This window comes from Pelodiscus sinensis, chromosome 7 (assembly GCF_052426305.1).
Source record: "Pelodiscus sinensis isolate ZL-2025 chromosome 7, ASM5242630v1, whole genome shotgun sequence".
Taxonomy (NCBI): Eukaryota; Metazoa; Chordata; order Testudines; family Trionychidae; genus Pelodiscus; species Pelodiscus sinensis.
The window spans coordinates 299,858-320,436 of NC_143058.1; the positions used below are offsets into that span (position 1 = coordinate 299,858).

General features: G+C 50.3%; 1 protein-coding gene across 6 annotated transcripts in view; it reads right to left on the reverse strand.

The window, feature by feature from the left end:
• LOC102447238 (unconventional myosin-X-like) overlaps positions 1-20,579 on the reverse strand; it is a 316,165-nt gene that overhangs the window by 127,012 nt on the left and 168,574 nt on the right. For all 6 annotated transcript variants that reach the window (XM_075914469.2, XM_089779563.1, XM_089779562.1 and 3 more), the window contains one exon: positions 1,767-1,873. In XM_075914469.2, coding sequence (XP_075770584.2) covers positions 1,767-1,873 — 107 coding nt within the window. The remainder of the gene's footprint in view (positions 1-1,766; positions 1,874-20,579) is intronic.

The following is a 20,579-nucleotide window of genomic DNA, read 5'->3' on the forward strand; positions in this document are numbered from 1 at the left end:
CAGTGACCCTGTGCTTCCCCCTTATTCAGATACAGTAACAGGGGCTCTGATTTAGTTACCTAGTCTGCTGATGGTACATGGTCCTGGGATAAGCCCTGCCTCCCCTCAGACTCAGAGCAGCCACATGGGGATGGAGTGCAGCTCCCTTCCCCAGGGCCATATGGGTTCTGTGAGGTAAACAGGGACACCTCCAGTTCTCCAAAGCTACTGCAGGGCTCAGAGGAGAAGTAAAACATTATTTTGGGTGGTGGAGTCAGCAGCTGTGACTAAGAGTCCCACGGGAGCATGTCTGCAAACAAAGCAGGGCATTTTCACTGTGGTCTACTTTCTGATTCCAATATTACACTGTCGTGACCATTCAGCGCCCCGGACTCCTAGGAAAGTAAAGCAGAGTGTACAGTGCCAACCAGGTAATCTTTCCTCCCTTAGGCCTCTTTCCACCCCCTCAGAACAAGTCCCTGAAGAGCCTGACCAAGGTGACAGTAAAAGCCTGGAATATTTAACTCTTCACGGCAGGCTTGCTCTGCTTCAGTTCCCTTATCCTGGGGATGTGGCAGCCTTCTCTGGTGTTGCCTCACTCACTCAAAACCTGCTCTGGACATGTCCCATAACAATTCCTTTCTAGTGGAGCCTTCTCATGTCGATGCAGTGCAACACCTGAAATGATCAAACAAGGTTTTCTAACTTCACTTTCTCCAACCTTCAGCATCTCTGTTTTCTGCTCCTACTGCTCCCTCTGCAATGCCGCCTCTGCCACCAGCTGCTGTACAAGGATTTTTCCTTTTGCACCACTTGATTTGAAGCCACAACTTACATGAGCATCCCAGTCCAGTAGCTGGGTACCCTCCTTTCCAGGAATGTCACCAAAGAGACAATGCCATATTCCCTTAGCAATGCCAGCTAGAAACTATGTTTTACAAGGTAATGACTCCTCACTTTCCCCAAAATATCTGGAGGCTTCTGATTATTATTATGCAAAGGTCCCTGCCATAAGGAACACACACTCTAACGTACACAGACAAGACAGAAAGTAAAGACTTTCAGACAAGGGCAGGCGCTGAGATACTGTATTTGGCAAGATAGGTGTGCTACAATCATTCAAGAGTCAGCTGTTACATTAACTTGGAGGGCAGGAGAGGAGGTGGCTGTTCTGTAATAGCTTTTTTAACTCTACCATGATTCGGAGCAGTAGTGGCAAAAGAGAGCAGCTGAGAGGAGCTCAGAGGTGATAGGCTAGTCAGACAGAGGAGCGACTTAAAGAAGGAAGGGGAGGCCACTAGGCAGACAGGAGAAGGGAGGCTGCTCCAGGCTTTGGGGAAGTGTGAACAAAGGCAGAGTTAGGAGATGGGGAAAAGAGATGAAGGGGTATGAGGTGAAGCTGGTAGGTTAAGGGTGGAGGAGGAGAAGGAACTGAGAGCCAAGAGGAGGATGGGACAGAATCCTGCAGACCCTTGAAGGTGTGGATCAGTCAGAAGAGGCAGGAAGTCAGGGGAGAGACCTGCTCATTGCAACACCATGTTTAACCAGCTAGGAGGCAGGGGGGCAAGAAGCAGAGGGTAGAGGAAGCTGCAGGGGTCAAAGGAATGACTTCAGCACAGACAAGGACTTCAGCAGAAACACAGACTGTGGAGGCAGCCGATGGATTTGGAGGGTGGGAGCCCAGGAGAGTGGAAGTGCTGGTAAGAATACCCTAGAGGAGAGCTGGGGCTGGGGGAGACAGCAAGTAGACAGCTGGAGAAAATGCAGACACAGCCCCCCACACTGACCTTGCCATGTAGCCCAAGACGTGGGCTCGGATGACTATAGCCGCTTTGCTCAACTCCTCTTCCCGATCCTTCTCCAGGTTCTGCTCAAGAGCCTCCTTCAGGAAAACCTGACACCATGGGGAGGAGTTTCCACAAACACAAAGAGAGGAAAGAAATCAGCCCCCAGGCTGGGAGAGTCAGGAGGTTTCATTCCCTGGGTGACAAGCACAGAGTTCTCTCTTTATGCTGCTGCCCTGGGCTCTCTGCTAAGGACTGCAGCCTCCCCGCCGCCACGCTCACTTTTGCAGGACATGAGCCCAACTCTAAGCCCAACCCCAGCCTCCATTCCCTCTGCGGTCAAAGCTTTAAAGAAAGAGAAGGGGAGGGAGGGAAAACACAAGGAAGGAGGAGGAAGGAGCCGGCTGTTTATTAACTCTCTCTCAGCTGGTATCTTTTCTTCACACAAATCTAGTTCCTCAGTGCATTGGCTCCTGGCGACCAGTGTGTTTTACTTTATGTATTTCAAACAAAGCATGCTGCATCTTAGGGGCAGGCTGAGCGTCTGCACTTCCAGGACCCTGGCAGTAGTTTACACTCAGAACAAATTCCCTGTTGTCATCACCAGACTGCTCCCTAAGTCTACACATTGATGCTGCCTTACTTATGTTCCCTGCCTCCCTCCCCTCCCATCCAGTTCCCTGCCCTCCTTCTGTAATACTAGCCTGGATGCCCCATTTCTCCCACAACTCTGGTTTTTCTTCCACATTGCCCCTTCTGCATAGAACATCCCCTCGGATAAACAGCGCTTCCTCTGTAGGCAAACCTCTCACGAGGAACAGCTTCCCTCAGGGTGTCCACAAGAAGTTAGCTGATTAATAATGGTCAAGGAATTAGGACAGAAAAAAGCCTCTAGTCAAGACTCTACCAGTCAGCATCTTGACCGCTTTCGTTCTATGCGGTCACCCCTTCTGTAGTTCAAACCCACAGGAGAGAAATCTCCCTTGTCAGGAAAACCAGAATGAAATAACGGCTTTGTCATTTAATTCACAGCCATTGTCTCCAAAGTTTGAGCCCATCTTCATTCGAGGGAGGAGTGACTAGATTTAGAAAAATAAGAGTTATTTTTTCCATTGGTTTTATTCATATTAGAACAGATGGAGGCTTATGGTAAGTCAGATACACAGCAAAGTGATGTTAGTTAATATATATTCAAGAATATACACGCGTATGTTGTCAGCACGTAACAGTAAATAGGTGCAACCCGAAACCTATAAGTGTGAGGGCTATGCACATGTGCACACACAAAGTTCTCTGTGAACACACGGGTGTTGGTATATTGGGGTGTGTCTAGACTACAGGGTTTTGTCGACAAAAGTGGACTTTTGTCGACAAAACTATACCTGCGTCCACACTGCCTTTGAGTTATGTCGACATAACAGAACTCAGCAGTTTTGTCGACGTATGTAAACCTCATTCTACGAGGAATAACGCCTTTTGTCGACAGAGTTCTGTTGATAGAAGGCATTATTGCATCTACACTGTCCTTTGTTGACAGAACTGGATGTAGTCTAGACGCTCTTTGTCGACAGAAGCTTTGTTGACAGTATCTGTCGACAAAACTTCTGTCGACAAAACCCTGTAGTCTAGACATACCCTTAGTGTGCACGCTGTAGAATTCATTCAGAACCTCTCAGGGGAAGATTTACTGCAGAGATGTTTGCAAAATCTTTTTGCGTTTTTTACATTTTCATCTAAGTACCAAATCTCCTTTATTTCCTTTGTAGAGAACATGGCGAAAGAGAAACTGGACTGCTGTGCCTTGCATTTCAGATGGGGAGAAGAAACCTCCTCTACGCCGAGTCCATTTCCCCTTTTTCCGACAGGGTCACACACAAAGTCATTCTGCAGGGTGGAGACAAGCACTTCCAACATGAAGAAAGCCTTGCGTAGCAAGGAGATGGGGTGGCTGTGTCCTGGCTGAATGCAGATGGGATGGGCGGTGCTAGAGCAAGGAATTAAAATTGACCCCAGGGTTCAGAATCTTGCTACAGCTGCAGCTTGTCATGGCACCACCATCTCAGGCCATGGGGCAGTGCAAGAAACGGCACCAAACCTTCAGCCAGGTTCACTCAGCCAGGCCCACAACTCCAGCAGGCGTCAGGACAGAGCATCTGTCTCCTCTAACACAAGCCCGGCAGCAGGACAGCTGCACTAGTACTAAGGAGAAACACAAAGCCCATCCTGCCCTCCCTACCTCATTTCCTTTCCTGACCTATATAATCCACTCTATTCATTCAGTCTTTTCCTTCCTCTTCCCAACAATCACAAAGGATACAATTATCCTCCAATACACACTGCAGGAAGAATTCCCCTTCTCCCTGCCATCCTCTCTCTTCCCTTCCCCTCCCCTGCCCCCAGCTCCCTCCTAGGTTACATCCCTCCCTGCCATCTCCCCCCCCCCAAGCTCCTGCCTAGGTTACATCCCTCCCTGCCATCTTCCCCCCCCAAGCTCCTGCCTAGGTTACATCCCTCCCTGCCATCTCCCCCCCCCAAACTCCTGCCTAGGTTACATCCCTCCCTGCCATCTCCCCCCCCCAAACTCCTGCCTAGGTTACATCCCTCCCTGCCATCTCCCCCCCAAGCTCCTGCCTAGGTTACATCCCTTCCTGCCAGCTCCTCCCCCCCAGCTCGTGCCTAGGTTACATCCCTTCCTGCCAGCCCCCCTTCTTCCCCCCCAGCTCCTGCCTAGGTTACATCCCTTCCTGCCAGCCCCCCTTCTTCCTCCCCCAGCTCCTGCCTAGGTTACATCCCTTCCTGCCAGCCCCCTTTCTTCCCCCCCCAGCTCCTGCCTAGGTTACATCCCTTCCTGCCAGCCCCCCTTCTTCCCCCCAGCTCCTGCCTAGGTTACATCCCTTCCTGCCAGCCCCCCTTCTTCCCCCCCAGCTCCTGCCTAGGTTACATCCCTTCCTGCCAGCCCCCTTCTTCCCCCCCCAGCTCCTGCCTAGGTTACATCCCTTCCTGCCAGCCCCCCTTCTTCCCCCCCAGCTCCTGCCTAGGTTACATCCCTTCCTGCCATCCCTCCCTGCTACTCCCCGCCCCCCAGCTCTCTCCCTCCCTGCTATCCCCTCCCCTCAACCCCCCTACCCCCGAGTTTAGTCCCACTGGGTGATTGGCAGCAGGAGGGCAGCTCTGCTGCCTTCACAGCCAGTATCACACGGTTCTCCCCCCAGGGCAAGTGAGCCCCAGGGCAGGTGAGTCCCAGCCTCGGCACTCCGCACACCCTCCGTAGACAGTTAATCACTGCAGGCCTCAGCTTGCCTAGGGAAACGGTTTTGCTGTATCTCGTGTGAGCCAATGGGAGGCAAGCTGCTGGGCAAGACAAGGCAGCGTGCAGGTGCAAGGCCTGTCAGCGGGGCAGGGAACCCGCAGGTGCCACAGACTTCTGCTGGCCCAGCGAGTCAACCATGGGTGACTGTTAGGGACACAGCAAGGCCCTGGCAAGAGACCCTGGTGTAGAAGCAGTCATCCCGGTAAAGCTGCTCCAGGAGAGTGGATCAAACTTGCATTTCCCCACATTCATCCTCTGGGACTTCCAGCTGCTCTGCAGATCACCCATCTGACCCGAGCTGTGTGTTTCCTCACTCTGGCCTCATGGCCAGGTATAAAGGGCTGCTCCCTTCTGAGTCCAAGGCCACATTTGCAGCCATGGAGGAGGAAGGGACAGCAGCAGCAAGGACCTCTCTGCAAGCTTCCCTCCACCTGGCTGAATCTGCAGCTCGTACCATCTCCTCAGAGGTGAAAATGACAAGGGTCTTGTGGCTCCAGGCTTCCCATATTGCCCCAGAAGTTCAGCAGGCCTTGCAGGGTCTTCCCTTCCAGGCTGTTTGTGAACTACGCTGACCGTAGGGCAGGTATGAAGTCACTGGGGATGTATAAGTCCACTACCCAGTGCAAACCCTGTAGCCCCAGCTGCTGAGAGAGGCATGACTCCTACCACTGTAGGAATAGGAACAACAGACACAAGCCTTCAGGCCACAGGCAAGAGCTGAGCAAGTCATTGTCGGGCTCCAAAGAAGGGCTTTGAAGATGTACTCGAGGACAGTACACATCACCAGAGTCGTCTGTCCCACTTCTACCGTGCTTGCTGGCAAACAACACTGGACCTTTTAGTGTCCCATGTTAGGAGGGGGATATCCCTCCAGTTCTGTTCACCCTTCTCACGAGCAACTCCTTATACCCAGCCCTGTGCTTTCCTGGCAATGGAGGAGGTTCCTCAGGAGCTCAGGGAGGTCTCAGAACCATTCTAGGCCTGCGAGGACTCAAAGGACCATCACACCTTCCCTGGATCCAGGAGACTGGCATGCCGCCCTCAACATGAAAGATGAGCATTTTCACATCACTATTCATCCGGCCACAGACATTTCCTGAAGTTTGTGGTCAGCCACAGATGCAACCAGTACACATGCTCCTATTCGGTCTAGCCCCCCAGGGTTCACCTAGTGCATGTCCGTGATCACAGCCTTTCTTCACAAGAGGTGGGTGTAAGTATCCCTGTACCTCAACACCTGGCTGCTGTGCGGGCCCTCCAGAGAGCAGGGAGAGTCTCCAGTCCAGCTGCTCAGGGACATCTTCGAGAAGCTAGGACTCTCCTCAGCGTGGACAAATCACCAGCCAGGGATGGTCTAGAGCAGGGCTACTCAACACGCGGCCTGTTTGTTTGCGGCCCACTGTGCGGTTTGGGTTTACATGGGGCTCAATATGAGGCCTGCAGGTGGGATCCTTTGAACATGGCCTCCACTGGGAACACGCTCCACAATGGTGAGTCAATAGAATGGTCTTCAGCTGATATGAGTTTTAGTAGTTAAATTCCTGGACTGCCATTGCTCATTACAAGTGCTGTCCTATGGGTGGAAATCAGGTAAATGTTTCCTTTTATTAGTATCAGCAGAACGGACTTACATGGGGCCTGCGTGTTGGGTAGTCTTGCCTTATTCTTTGTGTTCATGCCTGCCAGTGTGAAAGAGGCTATCTGCATAGATATTTACCTGTATATGCATTAAGTTGCAGCCCTGGGCATGTGCTGTGAGTATCCTTGTGGACCCCGGGGCTTCCAAAGTGGAGTAGCCCTGGTCTAGAGAATCCTTGGTCCTACCTTAGTGCAGGAAACTGGACTGGATGACCTACTGGGGCCCATGCCAGTCACTCAGCTCCGTGGGGAACACATTAACCCTGCTGAGCTCCCTGTTGCTGCTCCTGGGATTCTACTGTAATTTTTCATGCCCCCTGCCCTCAAAATGTAGCCCTCGATTATGGCTTCCTTATTTGCGCTCAACTGTGGGCTTCTGTCTCCTGCCCCTTTTGAATTTCAAACCCTCCTCACTAGGCTGGTGAGTCTGTGTGAGAATCAGGTTAAGCTGATAAATGCAGGTGTAGAATGGGCAGGGTGCCTTTGAGCTTGTAGTTTTTCTCCTTTGTCACGCCTGCACTAGGGAAAAAACTGTGTTTTAAACACACTAGCTAGTGTGCCAAAATGCAAGGCCTGGTCTTCACTAGGAGGAAATATTTTTACTCATGGTAGCTAAGCCCATGTCCTCAATAGGACGACTTTATCCATGTGTGTACCTGCATCCTGCAACGGCAAAGCTCTCCTAGGGTGTGTCTAGACTACAGGGTTTTGTCGACAAAAGTGGACGTTTGTCGACAAAACTATACCTGCGTCCACACTACCGCTGAGTTCTGTCGACATAACGTCGACAGAACTCAGCAGTTTTGTCGATGCTGGTAAACCTCATTTTACGAGGCATAACGCCTTCTGTCGACAGAGTTTCTGTCGACAGAAGGTGTTATTGCATGTAAACTGTCCTTTGCGTCTACACTACCATGTCAACAAAGCAGCTTGCTTTGTCGACAGAACTCAATGTAGTCTAGACGCTCTTTGTCGACAGAAGTTTTGTCGATAGTATCTGTCGACAAAACTTCTGTCGACAGAAGCCTGTAATCTAGACGTACCCCTAGTGTACAGCAAGTTGCTGGCAGAACTCCATTGTGACTGGTATGGTTTTGTTTTTACTGTAGGACTTAGGAGCACTGGTCATGGAGCAGGACTCCATCACGCTGGGCACTGTACAAACAAGGAACAAGTCATCAGTCTTTGCCAAAAAGAGCTAGTTGTAGGACAAGAGACAACAGACGGGGGATTGCAAGGAGATGATGGCAGGCTGTCGTTTCAACATGCCAATAGCGTAACCATTCTCGGTATTTTTGCAGGTCTTGTGGCAAAGGAGAGTTTTAAGGAGGTTTTGAAGAAGGATAGTCAGGTAGCTTTGCATATGTTCACAGAGAGCTTGCAGCAGCATTCAGAATGGATATGAATGGGATGAGACTACAAATATCAAGGGCAGAATAAAGGACATTACAGTAAGCATGTTGCAAGAGGCAAGACAGTAGTTCTAGCTGTGTGGATGGGTAGAACAGGCCTTGTCTTAGCAATGTTTTGCCAAGAGAACCTGCAAGACTTAGACATAACCTAGATGTGAGGACTTAGTGAAAGGTATGAGTTGAAAACGACACCCACCTTATGGGCCTGAGTGACAGGCAGGGTCCTCTGTGATCAAGAAAGGAGGCAGCAGAGAGGGCCTTGGAGAACATTCGAAGTTTTGTTTTTTGCCATGTTGGGCTTGAGGCGATAGCAAGACATCCACAAAGAGAAGACAAAGAGACAGGTCAAGAGATTAGTTCTGATCAATGGAGAGGTCTGAAGTGGAAAGGTGAATCTGTGTATCATCAGTTTAGAGATGATAGCTGAATTTGTGCTTGCTGAAGAGATCAGCCAGCCAGAGATAAAGCACAGAGGAAGAAAAGAAAAGGGTCAAGGACACAACCCTGTAGAAACCCCACAGAAAGAAGGAGGGAGTCTGAGGAGAACTCTGCCAAGGACATGCTGAAAAAGTGAGGTGAGAAGTAGGAGAACTGGAAGAGGACAGAATCATAGATGCCAAGGGAGGACAAGATTTCAAGAGGAGGAGCATGGCTGACTATGTCAGAGGCAGCTGACAAGTCAACGGGGATGAGATAGAGCACAGGTTCTGAGGTCTGACTAAAAATAGGTCATTAGAAACTTTGGCAAAAGCTATGTTAGTTGTATGCAAGGGGAAGAGGTCAGACTGAATAGGGTCTTAAATGGTATTGGAGGCGAGGAACTTCAGACAGTGATTGTTCAGCGAGCTTAGAACTGGAAGGGAGATGGGGCAATAGCTGGGGAGGCAAACAGGATCAGGATGGGTTTTTTTTAAAGAGTGACGAGAATAAAGCATGTTTGAAACAGGAGAAAGAGTTTTCAAAGAGCTATGTAAGGGAGGGCACGAGTGTGAGCATGAAGGAGACCAGGCGATAAGATGGGTAGGCAAGTGGCAGAGTTGGAGACAAGCTGTGGAAGAAACTCTTGTGTCCGTGACCAGTGAGAAGGAAGCGAGAGCTGCAGGAGGGAAAGCGGAGGAAATGGCAAGCCGAAGGGGGTGAGGAGGACAGGTTGCTGTATTTTGTCCATTTCGCGTAAAAAAAAAAATCGGTGAGCTCGAAGGCTGGATGTTTTGAGGAGTGAGTCAAAGGAGGTGAGGGGCTGAAGATGTGCTCTTAAACTGAACTGAAGCAGCAGAGTTGTTTAGCTAGGAAGGCAGAGAGGAAGTCAGCCTGGTCATGGACATGTCTGCAGAGATGCTCTGCAGTGAGAGAACAGGAGTGAAGGAAGTGGGTGCTGGGAGGTGATCCAGGATGGGGCGTTGCAGGGTCAGCCTTATGAGGGGGAGAAAGCCAAAAAAGGCAGTGGTGGAGGAGAGTGAGGCATGGGGAGACTCAGCGGAAGGAAGGGCTGAGGGGAGCAGGCTGAGAATGGACAAGATCTTCAGCGCCAATGGACTAGAAGTCTTGGAAAGGTGGTGTGACAGGGTGCGAGGGAGGGGGCTGATGAGCAATGTAGAGAGAGACTTGCCTGACTCAGCAGCCGAGAGGTCAGAGGGCAGTGCTTGGTGAAGACCAAGTCAATTAAATGGCTTCTGTGGAATTGCTGAAGCAAGGCTGTAAGTCAAATGAACTCAAGTTACACCACTGAGGACAGCCAGCTGGCTGGCTCTACTCGGCACAGAACTGCCTGCCACAGAGGTCCATGCGTTTAGCCTCCTTTGACTTAGGGGGCGGTGCCTGTTGCCCCGATGCACCGTCTCATTTACTGTTAAGACCATCAGGGAGCAAGGGCGTGGGTGTGAGAAGACGCACTCCTAGCCCTTGAAAGGTGGTGGGCAGGACGGAGGCTGGTGTCTGCCACAGGGTCTTATTCATACTTTGGCTGGCCTTTATCAATGGTAGCGCCACCCAGGAAGGCCCTTCTGGGTGGGTGATCTATATCAGATCGCCCTTGTTTTTCATCACTTTTACACTGACCCAGCCTTTCAACAAGCTCATGACCAGTGTACACATCTCTGAGATGGAAGGCAGCCCTCCTTTTTCCCTGCCTGTCCTTGAATAAGCTCTTCCCTACTACAGCTCCATAAATCCAACGCGAATGAGCTTTCAAGCAGCAGTTTTATCACTTTGGTCAGCGTACATTTTAATTAGCATCATGGGGAACGTGTTACCAGTTTGTGTGTTTACAGTAAAATCAACGATTGCCAACATTTACTGACAAAATGCAAACCCTTCGGCCCTTACTGGTTGTTCCCCAACCACTGCTTAAGAAATCATTGCTCAAAGCAACTAAGCTAATGATCTGCCACTGACAATCTCATCTCCCCAACAAGAAAGATGAGGAGTCTGTGGGGTGCGCTTACTACCAAAACCCGGGACTTTTTCTAGTCACACTTCAGCTCATGACCCTGAAGGAAAACAGCTGATGTCACTCATTCATGATGCTGAGCTTGAATGGGGAAGGACCATCTGGCCATGCTGCTATTGCCAGGTCCCTGTGCAGCAGCTGATACCCTCCAACAGGAAAGGCTGCTGTCCTGAGTAGGGCTTAGTGGGAATACGCTGTGACAGCTCCAATACACAGCCACATTACTAGTGACCCTCTTCTCTGGTCTGATCCCTCACACGGGGAGCCACTCTTTCCACCATTGCCAGTCCTCTTTCCACCTTTTTACTTCACTTCTGTGAAGAGCTGCTGGAAGACACAAGAAACGGTTACTTACTTTGTAACTGTTGTTCTCCCAGATGTGTTGCCGAAGCCCATTCCACTTAGGTGTGGGCGCCGTGTGCACGAATTGCTGGAGAGTTTTCCCTCAGTGGTACCCATCGGGCCAGCAGGGGAGCCCCCTGGAGCGGTGCCACTCTATCAGTGCATATTTACCCCCGCTGGCCCTCGACTCCCTCAGTTCTTTCTTGCCGGAATGCTCCGACGCAGGGGAGTGGGTGGGATGGGGAATGGACATGACCAACACAACTCGAAGAACAACAGTTACCGAGGTAAGTAACCGTTTCTTCTTCTTCGAGTGATTGCTCCTGTCCATTCCATGTAGGTGACTCCAAAGCCAACCCCCAGGAGGCGGAGTCTACTTAGAGAGAGATTGCAACACAGCCCTACACACACATGGAGTGCTGTGTGATGGTGCAATGATCTACAAAGGTGAGCACTGAGCACCAGGTAGCTGCCCTGCAAATCTCCACAATGGGCACCTGGGCAGCAGAAGCTGGGGAAGAGGCTTGCGCTCTCGTGGAGTGCGTCCTAATGGGTGGGGCCGGAATCTGCACTAGCTTAGAGAGACAGTGCTTGGAGCAGGTCTGGGAACCAATGCTGACGAGACCTGGCTGGGGCTATTAGGATCACTGAGGCCTGGAATGCCCTGACCCTGAGGATTACTCTGGATCAGCAGGAAGTGGGGGAAAGGCATACAGCAGGCCCCAAGGCCAGAGGATAAGAACGTCCATACTGGGTTAAACCAAAGGTCCATCTAGCCCAGTATCCTGTCTGCCGACAGTGGCCAGCACCAGGTGCCCCAGAGAGGGTGGACTGAAGACAATGATCAAGCGATTTGTCTCCTGCCAGGGACACCATTTCTATCCCCTGGCTAAAAGCCTTTTATGGAACTAACCTCCATGAAATTATCTAGCTTCTCTTTAAACTCTGTTATCGTCCTAGCCTTCACAGTCTCCTCTGACAAGGAGTTCCACAGGTTGACTACACGCTGTGTGAAAAATAACTTTCTTTTATTAGTTTTAAACCTGCTACCCATTAATTTTAATTGGTGTCCTCTAGTTCTTCTATTACTAATAAATAACTTTTCTTTATCAGCCCTCTCCACACCACTCATGATTTTATAGACCTCTATCATATCCCCTCTCAGTCTCCTCTTTTCTAAACTGAAAAGTCCCAGTCGCTTTAACCTCTCTTCATATGGGACCCATTCCAAACCCCTAATCATTTTAGTTGCCCTTTTCTGAACCCTTTCCAAGGCCAAAATATCTTTTTGAGGTGAGGAGACCACATCTGTACACAGTATTCAAGATGTGGGCGTACCATAGTTTTATACAGGGGCAGTAAGATATTCTGGGTCTTATTTTCTGTCCCTTTCTTAATAATTCCTAGCATCCTATTTAAATTTTTGATCGCCGCTGCACACTGTGTGGAAGTTTTCAGAGAACTATCCACGATAACTCCAAGATCTCTTTCCTGATTTGTTGTAGCCAAATTAGCCCCCATCATACTGTACATATAGTTGGGGTTATTTTTCCTGATGTGCATTGCTTTACACTTATCCAAATTAAATTTCATTTGCCATTTTGTTGCCCAATCACTCAGTTTGGTGAGATCTTCTTGGAGTCCCTCACAGTCTGCTTCTGTCTTGACTATCCTAAACAGTTTGGTATCATCCACAAACTTTACCACCTCACTGCTTACCCCTTTCTCCAGATCATTTATGAATAAGTTGAAAAGAATTGGTCCCAGGACTGACCCTTGGTGGACACTACTAGTTACCCCTCTCCATTCTGAAAATTTACCATTTATTCCTACCCTTTGTTTCCTGTCTTTTAACCAGTTCTCAAGCCAAGAAAGGACCTTCCCTCTTATCCCATGGCCATGTAATTTACACAAGAGCCTTTGGTGAGGGACCTTGTCAAAGGCTTTCTGAAAATCCAAGTATACTATATCTACTGGATCCCCCTTGTCCGCATGTTTGTTAACCCCGTCAAAGAACTCTAACAGATTAGGAAGACATGATTTCCCTTTACAGAAACCATGCTGACTTTTGTTCAACAAATTATGTTCTTCTACATGCTTCATAATTTTATTCTTTACTATTGTTTTGGCTAATTTGTCCGGTAATGAAGTTAGACTTACCGGTCTGTAATTACCAGGATCGCCTCTAGGGCCCTTTTTAAATATTGGTGTCATGTTGGCTACCTTCCAGTCATTAGGTATGGAAGCTGATTTAAAGGATAGGTTACAAACCACAGATAATAGTTCTGCAATTTCCCATTTGAGTTCTTTTAGAACCCTTGGATGAATGCCATCCGGTCCCGGAGATTTGTTAAAAAAGTTTTTCTATTTATTCCAAAACCGCCTCTAATGACACTTCAATCCGGGACAGTTCCTCAGATTCATTACCCACAAAGGACGATGCAGATTTGAGAATCTCCCTAATGACCTCAGCTGTGAAGACTGAAGCAAAGAAATCATTTAGTTTATCCGCAATGGCTTTATCGTCCTTGATTGCTCCTTTCATATCTTGATCGTCTAGGGAATCCACAGGTTTTTTAGCAGGCTTCATGTTTCGAATGTACTTAATAAACATTTTGTTATTTTTTTTTTGAGTTTTTGGCTAGCTGTTCTTCAAAATCTTTTTTTGCTTTTCTTATTAATTTTTACACTTGATTTAACAGTGTTTATGTTCCTTTCTATTTATCTCACTAGGATTGGACTTCCACTTCTGAAAAGATACCATTTTGTTCCTCACTGCTTCTTTTACATGGTGGTTAAGTCATGGTGACTCTTTTTTAGGACTCTTGCTATGTTTTTTAGTTTGGGGTATAATTTAAGTTGGGCCTCTATTATGGTGTCTCTAAAAAGTTTCCATGCAGCTCGCAGGGATTTGGCTCTAGTCATTGTGCCTTTTAATTTGTTTAACTAACCTCCTCATTTTTGTGTAATTCCCCTTTTTGAAATTAAATGCCAGAGTGCTGTTCTGCTGTGGTGTTTTTTCCACCACAGGAATGTTAAATGTTATTATATTATGGTCACTATTCCCAAGCGGTCCTGTAACGGTTATCTCCTGGACCTGATCCTGCGCTCCACTCAGGACTAAATCGAGAATTGCCTCTCCCCTTGTGGATTCCTATACCAGCTGCTCCAAGAAACAGACATTTAAGCCATCAAGAAATGTTATCTCTGCTTCTCTTCCTGAGGTGACATTTATCCAGTCAATATGGGGGTAATTAAAATCCCCCATTATTATAGAAGAAACAAAATGCAGGACTATGTAGCACTTTAAAGACTAACAAGATGGTTTATTAGATGATGAGCTTTCGTGGGCCAGACCCACTTCCTCAGATCAAATAGTGGAAGAAAATAGTCACAACCATATATACCAAAGGATACAATTAAAAAAAATGAACACATATGAAAAGGACAAATCACATTTCACATTTTGTTTCAGCTACACCAGACTAACACGGCTACATTTCTACCATTATTATAGAGTTTTTTATTTTGGTAGCCTCTCTAATCTCCCTTAGCATTTCTATGTCAATATCGCTGTCCTGGTCAGGTGGTCGGTAATATATCCCTACTGCTAATTTCTTATTGGAGCATGGAATTACTATCCATAGCGATTCTATTGAACATATTGATTCATTTAATATTTTTATTTCCTTTGATTCTACATTATCTTTCACATACAGCGCCACTCCGCCTCCCACCCGGCCTGCTCTATCCTTCCGATATATTTTATATCCCGGTATGATTGTGTCCCACAGACTTTCCTCATTCCACCAGGTTTCAGTGATGCCTATTATGTCAATCTCCTCATTTAATACGAGGTACTCTAGTTCACCCATCTTATTAGTCAGACTCCTAGTATTTGTGTAGAAGCACTTTAAAAATTTGCCACTACTTATTTGTCTGCCCTTCCCTGATGCATTGGATTCCTTTGTATGCGGTTGTTTGTCAGCTCTGGCCCATGGTTTGTCCTCTCCCCTCCTCTTTCTGGCTGCAGCTTAGAGAATCTCTATCAATGGATTCTCCTCTAAGAGAAGTCTCCATCCAATTTACGTGCATCTCCGCACTAATCGGCTTTCCTCCATCTCTTAGTTTAAAAGCTGCTCTACGGCCTTTTTAATGTTTAGTGCCAGCAGTCTGGTTCCACCCTGGTTTAGGTGGAGCCCATCCTTCCTGTATAGGCTCCCCCTCTCTCAAAAGTGTCCCCAGATCCTAATAAAGCCAAACCCCTCTTCCCTACACCATCGTCTCATCCATGCATTGAGACTCTGAAGCTCTGCCTGCCTAGCTGGCCCTGCGCGTGGAACTGGAAGCATTTCCGAGAATGCCACCATAGAGGTCCTGGATTTCAGTCTCTTTCCTAGCAATCTAAATTTGGCCTCCAGGACATCTCTCCTACCCTTCCCTACGTCATTGGTACCTACATGTACCACAACCACTGGCTCCTCCCCAGCACTACGCATAAGTCTGTCTAGATGCCTCGAGAGATCCGCAACCTTCGCACCAGGCAGGCAAGTGACCATACGGTTCTCCCGGTCATCACAAACCCAACTATCTATGTTTCTAATGATCGAATCACCCACTACTAACACCTGCCTCTTCCTAACAACTGGCCTTCTCTCCCCCTCAGAGGTATCCTCAGTGTGAGAGGATACCGCAACATCCTCTGGGAGGAGGGTCCCAACTACGGGATGGTTTCCCTCTGCTCCCATTGAATGCTCTTTTCCCTTGAGACTTTCATCCTCTTTAAGAGCACTGGGGCTCTCAGACTGGAGGTGGGACAGTACTACAGTGTCCCGGAAAGTCTCATCAACATATCTCTCTACCTCCCTTAGCGCCTCCAGTTCAGCCACCCTGGCCTCCAGAGCCCAAACTCGGTCTCTGAGGGCCAGGAGCTCCTTGCAACGGGTGCACACATACGCCACCCGTCCACAGGGCAGGTAATCATACGTGTGACACTTGATGCAATAAACAGGATAGCCCCCACTCTGCTGCTGGGCTTCTGTCTTCATTTTTCTTATGAATAAGTTTAAGTCTAAACTGGGCTTATTAAATGTCTAGAATATAGATTATAAAAGTTACGTTTAAAGAAGGTAAGAAGTCACTAGTGCCCTTTAAACTCCCTCTCTGCAAGCTACCTGGTCGCTGAGTCACTGGCTTATATAGCTCTGGTAGCCCCTCCCCCTGACTGAGGCTCAGCCAATTAACAGAGGCTTCTAGATTTCAAACCTTTTAGAAGCTCCTTCAAACAAACAAACCAACCACCCACCCACCCACAAGCTCAGCACATGGCAAATAGCCACTTACCACAAGGGTCCCGTATTTACTCCTCTTTTATCTGGATCGTCAACGCATCCCCCAGAGACCCCGGGCTATGCCCAAATAGTGAGCAGAACCAGGGACACTTCCTGTTGACACAGGTGGCGAACAGGTCCAGGTGGGGAAACCCCCACCTGTGGAAAATGGAGAGGGATACATCCACCCTCAGAGACCGCTCGTGCCCCTGGAAGGACCTGCTGAGACAGTCCGCCAATCAGTTCTGGGCTCTGGGGAGCTAAGCGGCCACTGGGTGAATATTGTGAGCCACCCAAAACACCCAGAGGAGGAGAGCCTCCCTGCACAGGGGATAGGAGTAAGCACCACCTGTCTATTCATTTAAAACATTGCAGCCGTGTTGTTGGCCAGAATTGAAACACACTTGTTTTGAAGCTGCAGAAGGAAGACCCCGCTGGCGAGGCAAATAGCTCGCAGCTCCCTGACATTGATGTGGAGGGAGAGATCTTCCGGGTCCCACATACCTGGCATCCATAGGCTCCCGAGGTGGGCTCCCTAACCTGTATTGGAAGTGTCTGTTAACGAGCTAGATGGATGGAGAAGACCAAGAAACAGCATTCCCTCGAGCACCACCTCCTCGCACAGCCACCAGTCGAGGGAGCTCAGCATGTCTGTGGGCACCGTCACCACCATGTCCATATGCTGCAAAGTTGGATTGTGGACCCATGCCAGCCACCATTGAAGCAGCCGTAACTTTAGCCTGGCCAACCTCACCACGTAAGTATAGGCCACGTAAGTATAGGGAATGATGGAGGCCAGGGGCCCCATCTTGAACTTGGATTTTACTATGAACACATTCAGATCCCTTGGGGGGGTGGAATCTGTCCTTGGCCTTTGGGACCAGGAAATAATGGGAGTAGAAACCCTTTCCCCTGAGGTCTGAAGAAAACTCCTCTACTGCCCCCAGGTTGGGAAGCTTTTGCACCTCCAACCTGAGAAGATGCTCGTGAGAGGGGTCCCTGAAGAGGGACGGGGAAGGGAAGGGAAGGGGGACGGGAGTGGGAGCGGAAGGGGATGAAGTATCCCCTCCTCATCGTATTCAGAACCAAACGGTCCACTGTACTATGAGACCAGGCACGATGGAAGGGGAAAAGGTGGTCGGTAAAGGGCCTTTGGTCTGAGACTTGTGCGCTGCCCTCGCTCGCAGCTTCAAAGATTCAGCCTGAGGCCCTGGGGCTTGCTGAAGAGGCCCACCCCCCGGTCGAAGGATGAGCGAGAGGGGTGTCTGCCGCTTCTATTATTGTTGCTATTACAGCAGCCTCTCCGTCTAGAGAAATCCAGTCTGCCCTGCTGGAAGGGGTGAGACGGGGCTCTAGGGAGGGAACGCCTCTGCGGGGTAGGAGTATGGATATCTAGGGACCTACGAATTGCCCTAGAATCCTTCAAGCCCATGGAGACTGGTGTCATTCCAGTCCGACAACAGGCCCTCACCCTCAAAGGGGAGGTCCTGGATCAGGTTCTGGACCTCTGGTGGGATACCAGACACTTGTAGCCAGGTGCCCCAGCACAAGAAGGCCTGTCGCCATGGTGCCGCATCCGGAGTCCAGGGCCGCCTGGAGTGCTGCCCAGGGCACTATTTTGCCCTCCTCATAGAGGGCCTTAAACTCCTGCTTCAAGTCCTGGGGCAGCGAGTCACCAAACTTATCCATAGCCACCCATGAGTTAAAAACGCACCTACTCAGGAGAACCTGCTGGTTGGCAATTCTGAGTAGGAGACCCCAAGGCGTAGGCCTTACGACCCAACAGGCCAGACTGCTTGGCCTCTCTGTTCTTGGGGGTTGGAGCCGGCTGGCCTTGGTGCTCACGGTGGCTTGTCGCCTGCACCGCTATCGAGCCCAGCGGCGGGTGTGAGAACTGGAGCTCATGTCCTGCTTGGCGGTCAAAGTACTGCTGTTCCACCCTCTTGTCCGTGGGTGGAATGGACGCTGGCATCTGCCAGAGAACTTTTGTTATTTTGCCCACCGTCTTGTTCAGAGGCAGGGCCACATGGGACGGCACCTGTGCATTGAGGATGTCCACCATTGGGTTGGAGTCCTCAGAGGTCCATTCAAGCTGGACCCCTAGGCTCCGGGCCAGTCTCCGGAGGAGCTCCTGATGGGCCCAGGAGTCCATAGCCAGCGTCGACGAATAGGCCAGCCCAAGCACCTCAGCAGGAGAGGATGATGAGTACTCCCAGATGGCCAAGTCTTCCAGTTCAAGTGGCAGTTCCGACGCCTGAGACAGGGCAGACTGCCCCAAGGGCCCCTGGTCCCTTCCCCTAACCAATGGGGGCTGGGGGGAGTCATGGCCTGTAGTGCCGGGGCACAGAGCAATGGCCTTGCCACGGGCGGGGCCCAGATACTCAAGCACGAGGAGCCCACCACGAAGGGAGCACTCCCCTGGGCCAGGTCGTATGCCTACGGGGTCCAGAACTGCCAATGCGGGGGCCAAGACTGCGACAGGCCCGAGATGCTGTCCTGGCACTCACAGTGCTGGGACCTGGACCGGTGTCAAGCGCTACAACGACGCTGGGACCTGGAGCAGTCCTGGGAGAACAAACTGCACCTGGGAGTGGGAAATCAGCACCCAGGACCACACCAATTCTGACAAATAGTCGGACTCCGACCAAGGCGGAGCCAAAGCCAGGCCCGGGGAGTGGTGCCCCTCTGCGTGGTGAGCCACGGAGGCTGGCTTGCTCTGGTGCCACATCAGCAGTGGTGGCAGTAAGTGTTCTGGTGCCGCAGACTGGGCCACCGGGATAAGAGCACTGGATGCTAAACTCTCTCTGGACTCCTGAGAGAGCGAGGCCATTGGTACTGAAAGACCTGATGGTGCTGGCATCAACATAAGTGCCAGGGAGTGGACGACCGGACGGGGCGCTGGTCCAGTGCCATGGATGAGACATGAGCCCAAGGCCGGTCCCAGCGTCCCTGAGGAGGTGAGGGCGAGTCTGCAATCAACTCAACCAGTTCCCGCACTGCCTCCAATCTATCTGGCATGGAGGCCCTTTCAAGCAGTACAGGCTCCTCCGTAGTGCTGCGGCCCTGGGACATGCTTAACTGGCCACATTCAGGCCCAGGAGCAGTGGCCCTCACGGCCGGAGCGGGCGCAACATAGTGCACCAACTGGGGGGCACTGTGGGTGCATGATGGGGTGGAGACCTGCCCCTCTCTGCCCTCCTCTCCTTGCGAGGCACTGGGGATTGTGACCGGTGCCATGCCACAGGATGCCTCGAGGCCAACGAGGCTCCCGAAGACCCCAGTGTCTCCTGCACCAAGGGCGGTACGCTGCGGGACTCTGATGCCACATCCGGTGCCGGTGCCGGGCGGAGCGCCAACTCCATGAGGAGAATCTTCAAGCATCGGTCCCTCTCACGCTGGGTCTGGGGCTTAAAACTACAGCAGATCCTGCACTTAGCTGGGACATGGGCCTCACCCAGACACTTTAAACACAAATGGTGCAGGTCACCACATGGCATAGGTTTGGAACAGTCAGCACAGGGCTTACAGCCATGAGGCCCAGGCATGCCCTGTGGACTGAGAGGGAAGGGGACGCAACAGGTGAGCCCCAATCCAAACAATTTATCTAACAATATCTAACAGGTACTTAACAGGGAATGCAACTTGGAAGAAACAAAGAGAATCAACCAGGCGCTAACTACACTAAAGGACTCACGGATAGATAGCGCTGGAATCACGCCTGCAAACAAGCAAGAAGGGCGCTCCAACAACCGTCACGGCGGTAAGAAGGAACTGAGGGTTGGAAAGCCAGCAGGGGTATGTATGCGCTGTTATAATGGCACCACTCCAGGGATCTCCCCTGCTGGCCTGACAGGTACCGCTAAGGGAAAACTCTGACAGTCTGTGCACGTGGCGCACACACACCTAATTGGAATGGACGTGAGCAAACACTCAAAGAAGAACCTGTTAGTGGCACCAACTCAGCTCTCTGTCCGTTACATCCAATGCAACCAGCACGACCCCTGTGCTCTCAGTGCCTGGAAGGCATCAACACCCAGACAAGACAGCGAACCTAAGATTCACCTAAACTCAAACAAAGCCTCTGTCACAGCTGGGGGTTCAGCATACAGACACATTTTCCTGCAAAATATCAGTAACTGCACAGACTCCAGCACCAGCAGCTGAGCTCCTGTAACAGACCAGTGCAAACCTGAAGAGCCAGCTGCCCCTTCCCCCACATTTTGCATATAGTCCAGAGCAGCACCTCTCCAAGCCACCTCCAAGTCCTTGAGCTTTGTAAGCTTTGTACACAGTGGTGTGATCACAGCAGGCAGAAATTAGACAGACTGCACATGA